The 22,118-nt window shown below is 39.2% G+C and overlaps 1 protein-coding gene across 4 annotated transcripts in view; it reads right to left on the reverse strand.

Moving 5' to 3' along the window:
* reln (reelin) overlaps positions 1–22,118 on the reverse strand; it is a 99,262-nt gene that overhangs the window by 63,159 nt on the left and 13,985 nt on the right. For all 4 annotated transcript variants that reach the window (XM_017405917.2, XM_017405918.2, XM_017405916.2 and 1 more), the window contains exon 2: positions 12,903–13,010. In XM_017405917.2, coding sequence (XP_017261406.1) covers positions 12,903–13,010 — 108 coding nt within the window. The remainder of the gene's footprint in view (positions 1–12,902; positions 13,011–22,118) is intronic.

Genomic DNA, 22,118 nt, shown 5'->3' on the forward strand with positions numbered 1-22,118 from the left:
TGGAATGTAGCAAATAGCTGCTGCATTTTGCAACTGTTCCAGGACTGTCCTTCAGATGCAGCTGGCTTGATGGGTAAATGGGAAACCATGAGTTTCAGTGACCCATCTGTGTTTGACTCAATCAAAAGAGGCTCAGTGGTTTGGAAGATGATTTTGAGATCATTTAAAAACCTACAGTATCTTTACTGCTCGATTTTGGATTGACAGATGTGGAGGGAGGCTGTGGCTCAGTAAAACAATGGGTGAGTGATCACCCTCCAATCAGTAGATCTGAGGTTTGATTTCCAGTCCTGCTGCGTGTGGAAGGGGAACTCAGACAAGACAGTAAAACCATCAGTGACCAATCTGTGTTTGGTTGCTGAATGAGTGGGCATAAAAAGTGCTGCATTTGCATAAATAGCACAACTACATACTAGAAAGTAGAGTATAAGTGTGTGTGGGTAAATGAGAAACTTTACAAAGTACCTTTAGAACCTAGCTGAGATTAAAAAAGGAGAACTGTAAGAGCATGCCATTTATCATTTTACAGAAACGCTCATGATAAAACAGACACCAGTCTCGAGAGACAATAAAAATCAGCATGCTTTTTTCTTTTAAAGCAAAGATGAATACAGGGATCTTGCCCAGCTTGATTTGACAGGAATAATTGATATTTATGTACAAATTTATTGCAACAACAATCATTCATGCAGAATGATGCAGTGAACACACAAACACACACACACAGCCCAGTATGCTTACATATACACCTACAAGAAGCAAGCACAATAAAAAATATATAAAAATGAATGAATAAGAATATTACATTATTGGTTATTAGGAGTTAATACAATGTTTGTCCATACTTACTGCATACTTTGAGATTTAACAGAAAAAAGGTTTATTTAAAAAGAAGAGATCCGTGTTTATCTATGTTTCTTCGCTGGTGCTGTTGTGCTCATGCTTGTGTTGTGTGTGAATTTGCTCAGGCAGACAGATAATGGCCCAATAACAGGCCATAATTCTCCCACTGGCTCATATTTTAATACTCAATGTACAAAAAACCCAAAACAGTTTGGAACACAAGCCCATTAGAGGCTCATATTTTATGTGGTAATCCTTAATACCTGTCATAAACCTACTGGAGCATTAACATGTGTTATTAAAAGGCAGTGAATGTATGGGAATCTGTCAAAGCAAGAATAATGCCTTTGTCAACATGTTTCGAGAGAAGGCCACACAATGGGGGCATAAATGATACATCACAACAGTACTGACAGCCTGAGCAGGGACCCCATACGCTTTGTGCTGCTGAATGATCCCATGCCATGTGTGCTGTTGTGTGCCTCTGTTGTGTTGCATTCACCCCTTCGCTCCTGTAACATCCTCAGCTGGCCCAGCCGGACGACTGCAGGGACTCTCAACCCTACCCTGATCCACTATTGGCCAAAATGGGATACATCTCAGAACCTGCCAATCACATTACCATGGAGATGTGTTGGAAGTGTTATGGTGATGGCAGGGGTCTGGCACAGTGTTGCCAAGAGGAAGCTGTGTGTTGATATGGGTGGCAAAACATGCCAGTGATCAGGACGCAATAGGCAGCGAGAAACTCTGGGAAAATGTGCGTAGGTTTGCATCATGAATGAAACACCTGGGAGTTGTACTGACCAGTAGAGTTTAGGGTGCAAACAAATGTATTTAATTGACTTTTTATTTGTTCATGTTTACAACCATTTTACAGTCGTTTTTCACCTGTTATGTCATCTATGTATAAATAAAATCTTTGTATTCTCGCTTTTATTGAAAGGACCCTGCCATTTTAAGATTTTACAGTTGTGCTTTCATTCAGGCTTCCATTATATATCCCAGCATCCATCATCAATCATTCATTAACTCTTGACAACAGGGTCGCTTCCGCAAACTTGAAGAAGCAGCCAGAATGGCTGCAATCAGCTGGAAAGCAGGAAAAAAAAAGAGAGATAAGGTGCATGTACATGCAAAAACGGTAATCCATACATTAGTCAGTGTATTAGAGGTTATGTCTGAGGAAATCTGAAATGTTTTTAAAATATTACTATTATCTTCTTATTCATACGGCTTCCTTTAGGGTCACCACAGCAAATCATCTGTCTCCATCTCACTCTATCCCAACATCCTCCTCTGTCTTCCATATCCTCCTCCTCTGCATATACTGCTTCACTACATTCATGAACCTTCTCTGTAGTTCAACATGGAAGCCTGGTAGACGGACCAATAAATCAATAACTTTGCCTTTCAACTCAGGTTTTTTCTACCACAACAGACTGGCCTTCATTACTGCGGACGATGTCCCAATCTATCAATTAATTTCCCTCTCCATCCTGCCATCACTCCCTGGCACTTGATTTCCTTTGCTTAAGGTCCCCAAATTAATTTAACTATTAGATGAAGAACCTGCAAGCATGTTCTTTTCTATCAGTTTGATAGGAAAACTGAAACGGTGTAAATACATTTGAAGAATATATCTCTTGTATGACTGTATAACAAACATTTATCTTTCAACTCAGATAACAACCAAAAAATACGATTCAATTCCTGTAAAAATTCCACATTTCTCTAACTTTTTAGAAGAGTCAAGTAGATGAACAAAACCTTATTTAAAATTTAGTCAGTTCATATCTCAAAATGTGTTTGTTCTGTAAACCATCAAGGTGAGGGATTGCTGAAAGGCCTAATAGCAGTAAATACAGCTGAAACTGCAGAGTGATAGTGATGTGAGTCTGAGAGCAGCAGCCACTTGAGGACAGACCATTTTGGGTGGCAAAGTCAATGAAGTCCCCTTCCCTAATCCTCCAGTGCTTAAGCCACAGTTTCTCCATCCATACATCCATCCAAGAGCGAAGCCCATGAGCAGCTGCCTCCTGTGGGTGTGTGTCATTGTAGCTTAGCAGGCACACACCACAGCTTTACCGGCAGGCGCCTGGGCTAATTTGATTTTTAATTCAACGCGACTCCTCGACTAATAGTTTGAGTTGGAGATTAATTAATCTGATTTGACTTGTGCTAATTTTTCCCCACCCATGACCCCGCTCTCCACCAGTCAATGCAGCAAACAAACAAACAGGTCTTGCGGGCTCTGTCCTGACACACATGTTGAGAATGAGAGACAGGGGCTTAGGGTGACAGGTGAGTGGCCAGTTTAAAAGCCTTGGGAAAGTGTTGCGTGATGGCCACAAACTGTGTGTATACTCAGTATCTAAATGTGTTCATCAATGAGATTGGAGCTCAGCCGGGTCTGACAGGAAGGTGCTGTGAGGAAGCAAACTAATCACAGCAACAGACTGGCTCTCGTAAGGAGGGAAAAACAAAGAAATGGTCAGTTACTAGTTCCTCTGCCAAAAATGTGGGTCAAAAAGGATCTGGGTAAATTGCTCACACAGAACTTACGTGAATCATGAAAGAGAAAGGGGGACAAGCAGTGGAGCTGGTCTGTTTATGACTGAAGCTTTTAGGAAGAGGTCCAGTCAAGACCCTACAGGGAGAAAACCAGCAGAAACGCTAAGCTTTCTCAGAGTCAGAAGGAGCACTTCCACTGTTTCAAATACTCTTTAAGAGGGACCTTTAAAAATGAATAAACCCAAGAGTGCAGCTTGGCTGGCAAGCACTTTGAGGAGAGGAATTTGTAAAATCACACTCTCAGTTTGCACACTAAAAACCACAGATACCCACACACTTGCAAGGTGATTGCGGAGGTAGTGAATTTAAAAAGTTTTACATCACTAAACAACAAAGATACATTTCAAAGTCTGCTCGCCTCATGTTGAAATGATGCAAACTTGCTGGTGTTCAAAGAAATGTGTCGAACCGAGCAGCATTAGAGTCGAAGCTCCCTCTCCGTCTTTCTTCTATCCATATTTCCCTCTCATTCTCTCTGACATGTAACCACCCTCTCTGCATGGCAGAAAATAACATTGCTCTGCTCTAAAGAGACCACACATGGGAGAAACAACCTACGCCTGCTGCTCACTGCTGCAGCATATAAAAAATAAATAAAAATAAAACTGCCCAACAGCTCATACATTGCTTTGAAATCTCTACCACAGCTGAGTTCATCTCCTGCCTTTCTGTTTCTGCTTTTTCAGTTACCCTCAACCTTTTTTATCATACATTTATATTCAAAAAAATACAGCAAAGAAAAGAAAATGCTCAGTGAGTGCATATAAAAACGTGTGGTCACACCCCTAAAAGGGTCAAAAAGAAAACAATCACACAGACATGAACAGTTGCTACTGAAGGAATACTATCCTGCATGTTTTAGGTGTTTCCCTGCACTTCAGCAGGATTCAAGTTCTGCAGAAGCCTGTTAATCCCTCAGTCATTCAAATCAGGTCAAAGCAGAGAAACAACTAAAACATGCTGGATAGTGGCCCTCCAGGACCAGGGTTGGACACCATTGTCTGAAAGGAATACACATTTTCTATCGACTTTCATGCCAAGGTTTGAAAAAAAAGATCTTCCAGTATTTGTTAGCCCTGGGAATATGGTTTTAGGATGACTTCCGACTACTGTCATGCCAAATTTTAGCTCAATACCTTTAAAATTGTTATAACCATTTTTGAGTTTGTTATGTTCAGTTAAATGTAGAAGCCATTTTTTCAGCTAATCAGTTATACATGTTTATCCAGAATCCACTTTCTGAAAGTTTCAATAAATTTCATCTAGTCGTTCATGGGATATTTTGCTGACAGACACACGAGGCTGACTTCAAAAGTTAATGCCAAAATTTTAAACAAAGATCAAGCATAAGCAGTTAGATCTCAGAGTATGTGTTGTGGATGACTCTCAGCTACTACCACACCAAACATTAGCCCAGTATCTTCAAAACTGACAATGTTAAAGTTATTTTTGTGTTTGCAAGCTTAATTAGCTATGGTGAGCATCTTAAAAAGGTTGAAATTAATAAAGTGTAGATGTGCATCAATGATTACAATTTGAGTTTCTATAAAAATTGTACAGTGGTACATGAGATATTTTGCTAACGGACCCACAGTCACTTGATCCCTGCTTACTGTGGCACCATGTAATAATAAATATATGCATACTTGGAGAAGCAACAGGAGTTTTAGGATGGAGCTCTGCATTTTTAGAAAAGCTGGTGGATTAAAAAGAAAATTGTAAATTCCCAGCAGGTCAGCTGCACGTCACAGAGGCAAAACTGTTGTAGATTTTTTCTCAATTAATAATAAATGTTTAAATCTGACATCTTTGAATGTCGGGGTTGCTTTTTTTGTCTCAAAAGAGGCTTTGAGCAAGCTACTTCTGACTTGTGGTGCATAATTACCCAAGCAGTCCTCCGGACTCTGTGAGAGCACAAATGTTTAGCCACCTGTTAGAAGCCTGCAGGCCTCGAGTAGTGCTGTCCCTCTAGTGCTAAGCAACTAGAGGGACAGAACCATGGCTCGTCTGAGCAAGAGGGCTGGGGAAAGACCTCTGCCAGCAAAGCACAGTAATTTACAGCAACTGATCTCAAGTCTGATCAAGCAACTGTGCCGCAGAGCACACAAATCACCTCTCATACATAACCCTGTCCCTGACAACTCATTTCATCTTACGCACTAATGAATTCATCATCAGGAGGGATATGCCTTTAGTGCCTCAGCCTGTGGCAGAGAAGGAGTAATGGCTTGGATAAGTCATCATCGTAATCAACATCATTGTGGCTGCCAGCACCTCCTCGCCTCTGTTTGGCTCGGAGTTCAGCAGCAACAGTTTGTGACTCTGCAGCGTCCTTGACAAAGTTGCAACAAGGGAGCTTTGGCAGGCGATGGATATCAGAGCAAATGCGCATCCTTATATGTATAAAAAGTGAACATGAGAGTGCTTATGTCAGTGGAATTTGAATGTGTTGGTGTATGAGTTAATAAGTCAGTGAGGGCGAGAGCTCTCGTGGTCGCAAGAAGGAGCCTAAGTGTGTGTGTGTGCGTGCACGTGTGGAGGAGTCTAAGCGGCACAGTCAGGGAGCTGTCAGAGGAGAGCCAGGGTGCAGGCTGATCACAGGGCTGCGGTGCGTTTGATGTCTCCTAGGGACTGACAGCTTCTCTCCCCATGGGAGCCCCTTTTCTCACCACTTCTTTGCACCACCCTTTTTTTTCTATACCATTCCTTTTTATCCCTTCCATACACAATATCTCCTCCGTTTGTCTCCTCATCACAGCGAATGAGAAGGGGGAGCGTGAGGAAGCACACTCGCACTCTCCTGGGACTGTTTGAGGAAACACAGAGAATTTCAAAACAAGGATTTGTTCAGCAGGAAACACACACCTGAGAGTGTGTCTCTGACATGACGAGCTGCCATTTCTCATAAGATGACATTTTGGTTGACATTCAATCGAGCTTCGTGGCAGAGAGGGTGACGACAGCTAACCTTCAGTCTTAAGATGGATGAATGTGTAGATATACATAATTGTTCCTAATAGGAAGAATCTACCAATTTATTACTGAGTATTGTTATATATTTATATGTCTGGATGAGTCCTGTTAACCTCAAAAATGCTCTTTTTCCCCAGCACTTTTACACAAATCACTTCATGCGCTGCTCCATTGTGGTTGAGCATGAATGGACAAATGATGATTTATTAGCCTCCATCAGCTTTTGGAAGTCATCTATTTTCTGTCCTGTCTCCATGATCACTGCAGCTGAACGCCAAAATTTTCCATGAGAGTGTTTGTGTGTTAACAAGAGATTGCTCCCAGGTTGTCCTTTTGCTGTGGAAAAAAAAGAGAGAAAAAATTCCACATTTTTAGAAGCGGGGTCAACTTACTTTGTGAAACTCCATTTTCATGCTCCAGTTCTGCTTTCAGCTAAACAGATTTTTTTTTTGACTGACACAAAAATAATTTGTCTACCAAGCAGCCTCTAATACGTCTTCATTTGCAGAGCTGTTGAGATTAAAACCAACCTAATAAAAGAGAAAAGCAGCTCTACAACATAACATAACTTGGAAGCAGTATGACTGTGTTGCTATAAAAATATGTTCATAATCACAGTCATCAACAAGATTACCAGGTTCTGGACCTCAGTCGTTTTTTTTCAGCTGATAAAACATTTGAGCCTGGTTACAACTAAGGAAACTGATTAAAAGTCTCTTTGCACTGTATGTTTCTTTAAATGACAGTTGTAAAAAGACTAAAAGCACACAACTTGTCTGAAGCGTTTCATACTCGCACAGATCACAGGGACTGATAGCTCGTAGCCGGGTCACAGGGTCCTTGTGATCACTGAGGGTTTGAGAAATAGCACATTCAAAGTACTTGTCAAGTGCAGGATGCAGGTCTGATTTGCTCATGGCATGAGGAAAAATTGTGCCTTAGTTTGTGAAAAACATATGTACGACAAATGTGATCCGTGCATGTGGAGTGCATGTGACTCACTAGGAACACAGGCTGCACTTGTGACGCAAGTAGTTAGCACATAACAATCCCCTCTGACTTATGGGTGACCTAATGTGAGCAGTTGATAGAAGAAGAGGCCCACAGAGTGTTTCCTGTATTAACAAAGCCAATATCGCTTTGTGTCCTCGGCTTCTATCATCTGCCTATAGAGGTCCATCTCCCTCAGACGTTGTGGCAGAATGGCAACAACCAACTTCTTTTCTTCTAAAATGTTACATGCTTCAGATCGGTGTTCAGTCTGGGACACATTGTATGTGTTTAATAATTAAATGTGTGTATTGCATGATTATATTTTAGGCAGCAGACTCTACCCCCTCCGTAGAAGGTCAAGGTGCAGCAGGATTTTATCTCTAATCGCTCTGTGCGTTAGCATAAACCCATTCGTCACGGGAGCAGAGTGTCGGCTGGGTGTCCCTGTCACTAAGCTGTCCATTTTGTCAGACAGCCAAATTCATCACATCGAGACGGGGGACTGATCCTCACCAGCAGAAGCCAACAGTCCCACAAATACATACAAATATGTAAATTAACGACAAAATAAACATCACCCTGCAAACGAGCTATCCATCAATGACCAGTTTCTGAGCAGCTCAGCACTGGCAAAGGCAGCAGTAATCAGCCACTCCGTCAGAGGGAGTGATGGAACGCCATCTTCTCATCTGCCTCCCCCTCCCTATATCATCCACAAACTGTCCTCCTTTCATCAGTCCCTATTTGCCTTTTTTCATGCATGCTTTCTGTAATTTCCCCCTCTTGCTTGCCACTTGCACTTCTTTCTTTAGTCTCACGCACTTCGTCAATTCCATGTTGGCATTTTCATCTCTCCATTTCCCTCTCGTCTTTTCTCAAAGCTTTCTTTTTTTTTCCTTTTAAGTGCCCGTTCATCATCGTAATTATAAGTTAGAAGAAGACATTTAGAATGAATGCTTGTTCTGTCTTTTTGTTTGAATGGATAATGATGTGATGGGAAACATTGTGCCATTAGGGAAGCAACACAAATCAAGCCTCAAGTGACAATTCTTTCCATTTAGACTTTGGCCTTTTGAGTTGCAATGCATCACTTCATTATTGCCATGCGACATATAACAGCGACCCTTTTGTTTTTAAATTCAAACTAATTATTATTATATGCATGAAACACTGTATTCATCGAGAAACCTTTTTCAGCTAGACGTTGACAGCTGTGAGAGCTCCTTTCACAAAGGGGCTGAACTGGAAAGAAAGTTTTCTAAATGGAAGAACTTATTAGAGGAAAAAAGGAAAAAAGCTTGAAGCAGTAGGAATTCTCCAACAGCTGAGTCAGTTCAGACTCATATTGCATTTCTGGCAGCATATACAGACATCCCTTTGAAGCATGTTATAAACATATTTAGAAAGTCTACAGCTTTCTTCTTAAAAGAATCTTGCAAAGGTTCATGCTGATTTGTCAGAATTACCCAATTGACTTAAAAATTTTACAACCCTCTTCATCTAATAAATGCACATTGTAATTACATGAAATCCTTTCCTGCCAGCTCATGGCACCTTGGAATACAAAAAAACAACAACAGCAGAACGTCTCAGCCAGACTCTGTCCCCATGCGTACATTTATGAATACCACAGTCAATTTACACTGCCTTTTTTTAAATGGGCATGCCTCCAAAGCATAACATTGTTCTTAGCTCCAGTTTGTCTGCACTGGCCATAACAGGACAATTACAGTATCATAAAGGACTCTGGTTAGCCGCCCGGCAGCACACGTGGGATCTCCTGCCTGTGGGCACCAAAGGAATGAGTTTTGGGGCGACTGTAGCGCAGTTCGGGACAGAAACTGAAAACAAAGCATTCCTTTGAATACCTTAACTGCGGTCACAGTTTCTTTGCCACACAACAACTAATTCAAGAATGAGTGGGTGTCAAGTTTTGACAAGGCAATAAAAAGAACCACAGCATTTTTATTACACTTGTAGTGTGAAGTGTATTGTAATTCAGGGGAGAGGACGATATTAAACTGTTAACTTCTGTCTCCATGTTGTGGTGTTTGTGTCTGACTACAAATGGGTGCGTCTTCATTTATGATTGTGGCAGACTGGAAAGGGGGGGGGGTAAAAGCAGAAGAAGAAACATGAAATACAATACAAGTATTTGTCCGACCATGTGTTTCCTGCTTTCATCAGTGGTTGAAGGGTGGCACGGACAAGACATTTCTGAAATTCTCCCCAGCAATCCATCCAAACCATAAAGTCTTTCCCCACATTTAAAACCTCACTTAATACTCATCTTTTTAGGCAGACTAAACGTCTCACATAACGTTACACATTGTCGTATATGTTTGAACTCCAGCTGCTTTTTGTACTTGATCGTTTTACCTGTACAGTGTTTTGAGAGGTCTGAAAGGGGCCTACAAAGAAACAAATATATATATTTTGTTATTATTGCCCAATTAATTTAACTGCTTGCTGCAGCAGCTTTGACCACATTAACCACTGGAACAAGATCACAAACAGCACTGAAACATTAGTCTCTCTGTCTCCTAAAATTGGATAATTAATCTACAAAATATATTTTTCTGCTAAGTATGACTTCATATTTGCAAAAAATGAGGCAGCATTAATTACAATCAGATTGTTGACTTTTAATAAATGCAACAATGTTTTCAGCCTGGTTTCATTTGTTCAGTCACACTGTTGTTTTTGTCAAGCTACCCTCTTGTCTTTTTACTTGGTAGTTTTGCAGCCTTTTGTTGTTTTGTGCTTTTGAGTTGGTTTCAAATTATTTTCTACATTTTCCTACCAGCTTCCTATCCTCTTCTTTTTTATGAACATTAACCCAGAAAAATACGTTCTTCTCTTTATAAAAAACCTTCCAGCAATCTTAATTCGCCACTGATCTCCTTCCAAAGTGTGCGAGTCTGTGATCCTTTAAAGTTCGTGTTGGTTCTTGGGCTGATTCATCTGTCAACCACATGTTTTCAACAACCACCGCAATGACTTTACACATTTGGTGTCTGCAAGCAGGTTTTAGAGCGAGAACTATGTCAGCTACATGATTGCATTAAAGCCACACCTAATCCTAATTTTTTTACATTTATGATCAAAAGCATAAAAGTCAGCTGAGGAGATGTGTGACTGTCTTGTCATCACAGGTCCCATTTTATTTGCCATTTTATTTCAAGCAGCATCTTATTAAGTGTGCAATGCATAAGCACTGAAACACTGTTATTACTATTTTGTTCAAACTTTTTTTCAAAGTCAAATTTATTTATAAGCACATTTGAAAACAGCAGAAGTTGACCAAAGTGCTGTATGTGCTAGGGATATGCAAATAAATAACACAATAAAAAAGTACAACTAAAAAACACAATGATTAAATATAGTTAAAATAAAGCACAGCACAGGCTAAAAAAAAGTGTCATAGCTCAGTCTGGTTTAAATGCCAAGTAATTGCCCTGTATCTCATCACGCAGCTTTGAAATAAAACATGCAAATTATACTCCAGCTCGATTGGGAATAGTGTGCTGCAGCTTTTGGCAGCAGTACGTTGCACATTGTAGACAAAATATGCAAAATATCTGCAAGAAAAAATAATGGAGATCAATGGGATTTTGACAAAACACAAGAGAAAACCTGGCCTATTTTTAGAGCTCTATAGTTTGGGTGTAATTTACAGTAGAAATGTCATTTAAAGTTTAAACGGGTCACAGAAAGTTGGACTTTTGATGTTTGAACTGACACTTTAATATCCTTAAAGGTTTTTACATATTTAAAGTTTAAGTTTTAGGATTTTTACAGATTTTTTCCAATGTTAAAATGACAATTGATGATGTCACATATATTAACTTTTCAATTGTCTAAATATTAACAACACTTTTTGACACTTGCACAAATTAAAACGCAGACTTTTTTGTCTTTTTTTAACCAGCAAGTCTCTCACTGATTTTGGAATTAGTTTTTTTTCTCAAATCCCCCNCAGAATACAGAGAAGCACAAAGGCAGTTATATTTTAGCTCAAAATATTCTCTTTAAAACTGGAAGTGAAGGTTTTATTTAACTTGATAAATTTCCTGCAAGAAACACTGTAGAAACATAGATCCAGAAGATGTTTCATTAAAATGTCAGGCAGAATCACTAGAACAGTTCTACGTATCGCTTTGGAGAACTCTATGTGTGAGAACTGAGTGATCGACTAGCACAGAAAGTCACGTAGAGCATGCTTGTGTAGCAGATTACAGATGCCTTAACCATAGACATTTCAAACACACAGAATTACACAGAAAGTCACACCTTCAAAAGCTGCAGTTTAAGGGTGTGCAGCTGTACACCTAAAAAAATTTAAGTCATTAGAATGAGGCAAAGGTGATGCAATCCTTGCTTGGACGCCTCCCCAGTAAACAGAAGTGCCAAGAGGAAAAGCTGCCAGGGCCTGGGTGAAGTCAACGTCTGAAGAATAGTGGAGTTACTCAGGATAAGCGAACAGACCGGGCAGCAGTTCTGGGCAGCAGACCTGTTCCTCTGAGGAGTTCTTTGTGGTCTTTTCATTGCTTCAAGTAGGACCCCAGCCGTGCACTCAGAAGCTCCATGCACACACATTTCCTCTCGGTGTGTATGCAGACATGAGTTGCACTTAATTCAGATGCCTTCTTAACAATATAACTAGACAGTTATTGACAAGGAAGTCTAAATTTATTATTTTGCACAACAAGAAAAGTCAACAACACAGCAAACAGTGAATAAAAAAAACTGACATTTCAAAGAAAAGATGGATAATAGGCGCAGGAAATTGTCTTTCCATAAATAGTCGACCACAATAACAGTTCATATCCCCTAAATGGTTTGTGGACAATTGTTGTCTTTTTATGAAAAGCTATTGCATTTTTGCAACATTTGACCAGATGGTGATTGCGTTAAATTTGGTTTAGTGTTTGATTTTTTTTATTTTTTATGGTTCTTCTTTGTTTTTTAGTATCCTCTCATCTCTGTCACATATAGCTTTTTGTTTTTACTTTTTAGACATCTGTCATGTGTCTGGGTTTTGTTCTGTTTTGATTTGGGGTTTTCTTGTGTTTGCTGTTTTTTGTCCTTGTCTTGGTGTTGTTTTGTCTTCTCTATGTTTTTGCCTCGCCTTGTCCCGCCTTTGTTAACTGTCTGGATTTTTGTTAGAGTTAGTTTTGCTGCCACGTCAGCGTTTTGTTTTCTAGTTTTGTTATTTTAATAAATCAGTTTTTGTTTTGAAAAGATGAGTCTGCATCTTGGGTTCGCCTTGCTCTCTCCTCGTTCTGACAGACATTTAGACAGATCTTATAATAATCCCTATCCACCATCCATCGCTGTCCATCACAAAAGAGGTGAGGAAGTGTTTTTATTTTCCTTTTTTGTTTTTTTCTGGGAACAAATGTGGCTCACTAAGCCGGGTCATGCTCCTTAACAAACTGCATTATCTCACTGAAAAGACTATGTTCAGATTATGGAAGATGTGATTTGTTCTATAAAGTTCAAGGAATGTGACTTACCAAAGCCAAAAGCAGCTGGTGCAGGAATGGGAGCAGACTGCACCGGTGTGGAGGTGTAGAGGCCAGTAACCAGCAGACCGTCAAAGGAGACACTGGTGGAGATGGTTACTAAAGAAACACACAAAAACAAAGCATTTTAAAACAGCTGATATTTTTTCACCCTATCATTATGAAATATAGTACTTCATTTTTGGTGTTTCAATACAACTGTATTAATATATTAAAGAAAAACTGCAGATTGTGACTAAGAAAACATACATTTTCACTTCATTTGCAAGCTGCACAGAAGACCGGTCAATGTGACGCGCACACACACACACACACGCCCACACACATCAACAACAAGTCCGGCAGTTCATACACACTACAACAGTGTGCTGCTGCTAAATAGCACAACAACCTCAGCTTGTCTCTTAACAGAAATATAAACTGGCTGTTAAGTTAACTAGGGTGTTGTCGAGACCAAACACCCTGACCGGGTAGAACTGACAGGTGTGCTGAAAGGTGTTAAAGTGATAATTCAAATCTTTTGAAGTGGAGTAACATTGAGAAACAACTGTTAGAGACTAGCTGGAGACACAAGAATGTGAGAAAATACCTGAATTTTCACTTGAAATTACATTGAATATTAAGCTTGCACGAACTCTCAGCAAAATTTGGGTCAAAATTCACAAGGAATTCACTTGAAATGTTGCAAAAAAATGTATGTAAATAATTAAATAAAACATATGCGCTTCAATTAATGAATCTAAATTGAGAAGGGTTCCAGACCCTGAAAGATTTATAGAAAACTTTGCTAGACAAATTTATTGCGCAAATCTTTTTAACATGTTCAAAATTCCAGCAACACCCTCACAATTTGCAAATTTGTCACCAACATTCGCAGCCCAATGAGATACTAGCTTCATAAACATTAATGTCTTACTTGGTTATTCATATTCACATATATTTGTATGGTTATTTGAAAGAACAAATACAGTAGCAAGTAAGACCTAAAGTAATGCTGTATGATTGAGTCACTAAAAACAGGAAGTACCAGTGTCTCAGTCGCTCACATAGAAAACCAGGATGTAAAGTGCCTCAACCTGCACAAATCACTACTTTAAACAACAGTTCTTTAAACACGCTGTGTTCTTAGACAACCACATTAAAAGAAATTGATGAGCTAATTGGCTGTAACTCTGATAGCCTCACTAAGTCTGCTTTCATCACAGGTCATCAGTAGGTCTAAAAACTGCAAGAAGTGGTCTGTTATCAAACTGAACACTGCTTGGTGTATTCAGCAGCAAGTTAAGTATTGATTTATCTGCTAAACATGGGCCCAGAGTGACAGGCCCACAGAGTCGGCTGGAGGAACACTGGAGGAAGAGATCTCAGCCTCTGGACTTGTTTCAGCCAGACGATTCAGATTCACGGCCTTCAGCACAAAGGAGAACACACTCCCTTCCAAAAGACGAAAAAAAAATAACAGTTCTGCACACTGGGGAATTAAATGCTTTGCAGCAGTGAAAGATGGAGGCATTGTTATTTCCTGACCCTGGAATCCCCCTGCTTACGGGAAAGAAATGAAGAAAAGATGGAGACACTCGCAGTGTCTGTGTTTTTTTTTGTTTTTTTTTTTTGTTTTTTTTTTTAGGAACAGCAACAGTTTGGTCTCAGGGCGTTCATTCTTCAGTGCTTGGTGTGTTTTCGTGGTGGGAATCTGGGCAGAGCAGACTCCTGTGTGGCCCTGTCTGCCTTGCTGTCTGACTGGGGTGACTCCCTCAGCAAGTCCTCACACAAGGCGTTTTTTGTGTGTGTGCGTGTGTGTGCGTGTCTGAATGTGTGTGTGCTCATGGGTCTGTGTACATTGGATGTGTTACACCCTGTCTTGAAAGCAGAGTTCAGGCCATCTCTCCCTGGATCCCATCCATATCAAAACCTCAATAACCCATCCCACAACACTCTTTATTATATCCAGACATTTCCTTCTCTGATTGCCTGTCACAATCTTTAAACAAAAGTCAAGTTTGTGCAGTAATGTTTTATTTTACACTCTCTGTAGCTTTACTGCAGTCTAAACCAGCAACTTACATAACTGTTAATGCTGCTTTGTGCATTTTCATGAGAAAAACAAATACAATATAATTCAATAACATGCACAAAGAAATTTAGCTACAGAAATGTAGGTAAAAATGCACATTTTTGCACCCTAAGGACCAAAATATGTACTCTAGGAACCATTTTTTTTAAAAGTTCATCCATTCTTAAAAAACTTGTGATCTGCAACTCCATACTTTTGAATATTTTTATAAGGATAAATAAACTGAATAATGGATAAAAGCAGAGAAAGAATAGCTCTCATAAAACCACAAGAATTTTATTAGCATTTACAGGTCAAACAAGACGCTGTACAATGAGCGAGACCAGTTTGCTTGGCAACAAAATCATCTTTTTCATTCCATGTTGCTCTGTGCTCATCTAACACTGCAACAAGCACAGATTGGGAAGAACAGATCTCAATGATCTCATTCACACAAGTAATTATCATATTTGTACCACACACACACATGCTTTTTATTTATGCAATTTTTGCTTTCCAGATGCATTACTTATTCAACAAATCCATTCCTCATATTGTTGAAACATTTTATTAGTTCTTTTTGCTATTTTGCAATATTTAATAAAGGAATACATTAGACTTAACTGGCCTTAATACACCAAAAATTTTTTTATTTTTTTTTCAATATTCAACAATATTCCTGCATCACACACTGGAGCTACACACACTCCATTACACATACAGACACATTACACAAATACACACAGGCAAAGGGATTATTTCTTCTTCCACGCTACCACTTATTATTTTAGTCTATGCCTGACAATATCCTTCCAGCTCCACTACTTCAGGAATCTCAGGGAAAAATAAAAAAATAAATAAACACTTTATGTACTCCCTTACTATATGCGTGTTCTGCTTTCTCGCAGCAGCCGACAAGCATGTGTTTGATGCACTGGATGGGGAGTGGGAGAGAAGAGAAGGTAAAGCTAGGGGCACAAGGTTACAATTGAGAAAAAAAAACAACAACAAAAACGAACAGGAGTGAAAAAGGATGGAGAAATATGTGCTAGTGGAGTGGCCCGTGGAGAGCCGCGCTACCTGATCAATACAAATCCAAGGTCTAAATTATTTAGTCAGGTCTCTAAAAACCCCCTCTCACTCGCCTGTGGACAGATGAGCCAATCAGATGAGATGGGATGAGATGAGATCCAATCACCTGTGGGGGTACTTTATACTCTCTCTCACACACAGATCTAGACGAAGGCCTTTGATGGTAGCCGTTAACATTCTCGTCCATACTTCATTTCTGAGCGCGGTTCAATCGGCCGAGGGGGATGTGGTGCCACGAGGCAGGAATACAGGTGAAATTTACTACCAACAGGCTCATTCACAGAACATTAGCAGGTTCTGTGTTCCTGAGCGTGTGTTTGTTCTCACCGTGTACACTTTGTTCACATATAAACAGTCCAAGTGTCAGGCTGCTCATGCAAACATCTGGACTAAAAGACTGAAGACTTTACACACATCTGCAAATCAATAATTTTTATTTTTTCTGTGCATGGTTACCATATGACTCATGATTAAATGATAGTTGACTTTTGCATCCCAGAGTTTTACCAAAAGGAAAGAGGAAACACACTGTCACAATGTTTTATGGAATGTGTGTATGGATTGGATTTTTCAGCAGGCTTTAGGTAGAAAAAGAAAGTGACTGAGCCAGGACTGCTATAAACTAATGAGCAGCTAATAAAACATGTAGGCAACTTTCATAGCTCACATTTTGAGATGCATGTATCCACACATCTGCAAGTGGTCCTGACTCAAGTCCTGCAAAATCTTCACTACAGTGGATGCATGACATTAATACCCACATACAGACATTACTTTATACTCAAACACACCGTGGCGCTCATCTCTTGGCCCAAAGCCAGCATATAATATTGATGAACTGATGTGGTATGCCTTGTTATAGACACAGAACTGTGCTCCTACTCAACTATTGATGGGCCTGGGGCTTTCTTTACCTCTCCATATCCACTATGAGTAATGAATGCTAGGTGCACAAAGTAGCAGAACATCACACAAAACTACAAAGTACACATTCACAATCAAAACGCTGTCTTTACTGGCAATTATCACCAAGAACAAATAAACACACTTGAGTAAAAAAAAAAAAAAAAAAAAAAAAAAATCCCTATCAATATACATTGTTCAATGATTTGGAAAGAAAAATGAACAATCAACCAATAAAAACAAATCAATCCAAAAGCCAATTTTCAATTTAGGTTTATTTAGATGGGAAACATTATGATCTTCAGCTTTTGGTTTGAATTTGACTAATTTGAGATTCCCCCTGAAATACCACCTGTCAGTCACCAACAACAAGACTGCATTAACTTTTCCTGAGTCCTGTAAAAGCATCCTCGACATTGGAGCAACAAGGTACTGGACGAAGAATGTGATCAAATTTTTATAAGGTACTAGCTCCTTGTTTTACAGCAGTCCCAACGAGGTGTACCTTTTGAAAATTAATGCACCTGTACAAGACACAGAATGTTTTTATGTATTTCATTTTATTTAGTAATAGTAGCTCTGAGGTTGCAGTCATGTATGATGAATGAATTTAGCAAATTCTTTGAGCAAATAGCAAAGACAAAAGGATCACTCTATGCTGGGCTGGCAATCACAAGAAGAGTCCAGAAAAAACGGAGCCCTGTGGCATCATAAAATAGTAGTAGTAATGCCTCCTCGTGGTGCAGCAGAGCTTGTACTGAGGTTGGCAGTGCCTGGTGACATGAGCTCATTCATAGAAAAAAAGAAAAGCCTGATGAGGGCAGGAAGTCTTAAAACTCTACGAGAAGACCTGATTTACTCACTGAGTAGTCCAGTTGAATTAAAGTGCCTCGATGGTTGGCATCACTTGAACAGCTCTATTCTTCTGTGGGAGTACAAACACCCCCACCCAGTCCACTCCTCACCCTCAATTAGACTGTAACTTTTAGTTTTCCCAGGAAAACATTCAATAATTAAAGGCCTAGCATTCCTACATGGAATGCATATCACTCACCTTCTTTCATGCCAGAATTTTAGATGAAAATCATACTAGTCTGAGAATGTTATAGCTGTTTTGGTCAAACCTTGAAAATAACGTTATGCACATGCCCAATCTGAGGTGATTTTGTGAAATGGCACACTCAGGGTATGTGTTGTAGATGACTCTCAGCTACTACAACACTAAATTTTAACTGAGTATCTGTGAAATTGACTGAGCTATAGCCATTTTTGTGTTGGCTAATGTTGATTAGCTGTGGCATCCATCTTGAATTGCATTGACTTTCAAAGTTAATGAGCTGTAGATTTACATCTTATGATGTCTTTCTTAAATTAAAATTTTTTATCACTCAAATATATGATGTGAATCAGTCTCAGATACTATCACACCAAATCTTAGCTCAGTGTTTCTAAAATAGAGTTATAACCTTTGTTGTATTTGGTAAGGTGGCTTAACTGTGGCAGTCATTTTCACTCAGGTCAATTTTAAAAGTAAATTTGTTGTAGGTGGACATCTAATGATTGTTTTCTGAGAGTCTGAGAAGAAGCTGTTCAGTGGAAATGAAATATTTTGGTACAAGACATAAATGTACACACACATGCACAGAAAGTCAAAAACATTTGTCCTTTTTGCCTTTCTGTGGCATGCAATAAATAGCTTTGACAAAGAGACAGTTACAACATTTAATTTGGCAGCATTCAGTTGTAGTCTGAAAATTCATGATAAGATGGTAAGAGTTAGTGGAAAACATAAACAGTGTGTCACACAAGAACAGAGACCATGCACATTATCAATGAAATCTTTTTTTTTACCCTTTCCGAGTAAACTAAGAGCTTGCCAATTGTGTTTTCAGAAGAGAAGGAGATTTTCCTGGCAACAATCTGGTTAAAGATAAGTGACCATCTGACCCATATCCCACTGGCAGACACACACGTGCCCCCGAGAGGACCAGGAAATAGAGGCCAACCCATAGGGAAGCTATAGTTCCATCTGTTTTCATGGTCATGCCAGTGTTGGGGTGTCACTTCACTCTGAGCTTCCTGAACTGGTTCAAACTGTCAGTCACCTGCCCATAACACCGTGAAGGCGAGGCCATCGTGATAAGACAGGAAGGGAAAAATGGTCCTTTTAATTGAGAAGTTCAAGATCTGATTTACTGTGGACTGAATGTCTCTATAGAAGAATGTGTGGGAAGTGTGTTTCTGCCCATACATGTGTCATGTTGTGTTCGAGTCAGGTCTGAGAAGCATCATTCCATTGCGTAACCTTCTGGCACCATCCTGGCCTGCTGGCACTGCCATCTGCTGCTGTGAAACACTCTCACAGATGACCTATCAACCATTCAGCTTCTACAGGTCTGTTAAAGTGCAGCATCTACAACAATTGTTTTGATTCAAAGCTATTAATCTCCTGAGGGTAGCGTTTACAGAGGCTTTCCTTTGGAGGTTTAACCCTGTTTGCCAGAGAAGCAAGCTGAAGCCTCGTTGCCTTCCCTAACTTGGCTTCCTACCTGCAACAGCCGTGGAAAAAAACAGCAGTGAAGAGGCAGTTCTGTCACAAGCATCCTGTTCCTCACACATAATCTGCTTCAAAATCACACTTCAAAGAGCTGATCTCATATGATGCATACAATGTTCAATGGTTAAGCACGAGCAAGCCCAAGAGTCTGAGTTGTTCTCCTCAAAAAGAATTCTCAGTAAATATTCCTTCAGTTTTCCAATTGAAAATTTAAGTTCCTATGTTTAAGGGACCATTTGTTACTATTTCTTTGGTTTTTGAGGGAGTAACGCTGTCTCTTTTTGCATTAATTGCTTTTCTGCATACACTGTATTATCTCTGTGCTTCTCATTTCTAACACAAAAGGATAACATTTGGTTTAGAAGAAATAGGAAACCCCAGGGGGAAAAAAGTAACCACTAATAATCTAAATGATTAGGAATGGAGCAAACTTTCCTATATTTGTGTGCATGTAATACAAGTAGTCAGAACCATGTAAGTTATTAGAAAATTATTGTTGTTAGGGTGAATTAATGCTCTGTAATACACAGAACAATATATGCACTTGGAAACACAGGACTGCCCTCCTTCCTAAAATGAGCTTATAGAACATTTACTAAAACAGCGTATTGTTATGTTTAAAGAACATGAAAACCCCAGTGATAATGAGACTAACTGTGTAGCTATTAAAATGGTATCTAATTTTAGACAGTAGCACTAGTAAAAATAATCTGTTCAGCTATGAAAAGGTACTTTTTTCAACATTAATTAAGTGGTGTTATTACCTAAAAATTCTCACTTAGTGTCTAAAGTGTTGCAGTAACATTTTGGTGTTGACATGTCACCAAGGTGACTAAGAAAATGGCATCCATCAGGCCTTTAAGATCAGAAGCATAGGATGACAGCCTTGTGGCTTGTTAAAGGAAACACCTGAGAATGTTTGCTCTGATGTGCAAAACCATATGAGTTTCTGGGAGTAATAGTCCTATAGTCATTGACATCTCAGATGTGCAATTATTATACATGTATTATAGGGTTTGAACAAAACCCTATAAGATAGAATAAATAAATGTCATGTTGGGACAAAAGCATCAAGTTAATTAAGTAAAATGGGCTGAAGTGTTGGAGATAGGTGCCAGCTCCCCACAACCCAGAAAGGATGGATGGATGGGTTGAAGTGCTGCATAAAAGGTTGTGTTTTATTTCTTCACTAGAAGTGCAATTATACAACGTTACAAACACAAGGAGCTGTAGTTGATTAACATGTCTTAGTGATATGTTATGACAGACTTAATGATCCCTAATATAAAAGCAATGAACAATCATGTGAAACCAGACAGTGCAAATGAGCATTGAATAGTTGCAGGCCAGTAAAGTCAATTTTTCTCTCACAACTGCAGTTCTGTTTGGGTTCAGTGCTGTTTTTAGTGTGTAGCAGTGTATTTTATTGGGCAGCATTGGAGTCAACATGATTTGTAACTGAGTGATGAAAGGGCAGAAGAAGTACTTGAAGAATTTCTTGAGACAAATCAAAGGCTGTTCTCTTTACCTGATATGACCTCTTAATGCAAATCATCTCATCTTTTAACATCAATCACGTAAACAGCACACAGATTCTGTATCAGGACATTTTTCTGTTTAGAGCTACTAAATCTGTTTTGAACTGTCTGATCTGGACTTTGTCACCTTATCGGTTCTTATGAGAATGTGATTTGATGAGGGAAAGTTCAGAAATTGCCATGAGTGCAAGGGCTATAAAACATACCACAAACAGAGAAACAGTATTTTGAACAAAAGTACTTTACATACATTACATTATAACCCACTTCTCATGGCAGCAGGTAATAAATATTAGCCATTGATCATAACAATATGTTATTGTAGCATAAGCTGTGTAACAGGTGGTCTCTGCAAAATGCTTCAGCAGAATTATGATTCTTTTCCTCTGACTCCTTATGACAAACCTGACACAAGAGTGAGCGACAACATTGCATTCTGCAGACAAAAAAAGGCTTTAGTCATCCAGTCATGACGATTTAACCATCTAAGACATACTGAACATGCATAAACACTATTAAAGAAAAGGTGTTTAAAAATAAATAGTGAAGCCAAAAAGATAAGCAGTCAGAAAATCAGCTTGATGCAAATTACAGAAAAAAAAGCTGCCACTGCTCAGGAATGTAGAAAAATACCAGAATCTCAGTCAGCCTGAAATCCTGGGAAAAAAAAAAAAAACACATGACAAAAATCCTTATGCACAGAACCGTGCAACATAACTATAAAATATTTATGGCAAACTCACTAATATAAAACACATTTATTTAAACATAAAACTTGTCATCACATCCCTTGATTTATACAAACACACAGTGAGCCAGTTCTCAAAGTACACATATGAAAAATGATGGAACTATGCGCACAACATTGTTGTATAACTCCACTTCCCTCTCACCTGTTCCACGGGGAGCCTAATTCAAAACAGAAGAGGAGTCAATGGAGCAAAGCTGTTAGCTACACACTATAACCTTTCAGTTGGGTTTGTTGTTTGTGTCTGAAACACTGACCTGTTTCTTCTTCCCACACCTGGTCTGCTTCACAAGCCTAAAAACTTCTTGCTTCCCAC

Source organism: Kryptolebias marmoratus, linkage group LG11, assembly GCF_001649575.2.
Source record: "Kryptolebias marmoratus isolate JLee-2015 linkage group LG11, ASM164957v2, whole genome shotgun sequence".
Classification (NCBI taxonomy): Eukaryota; Metazoa; Chordata; class Actinopteri; order Cyprinodontiformes; family Rivulidae; genus Kryptolebias; species Kryptolebias marmoratus.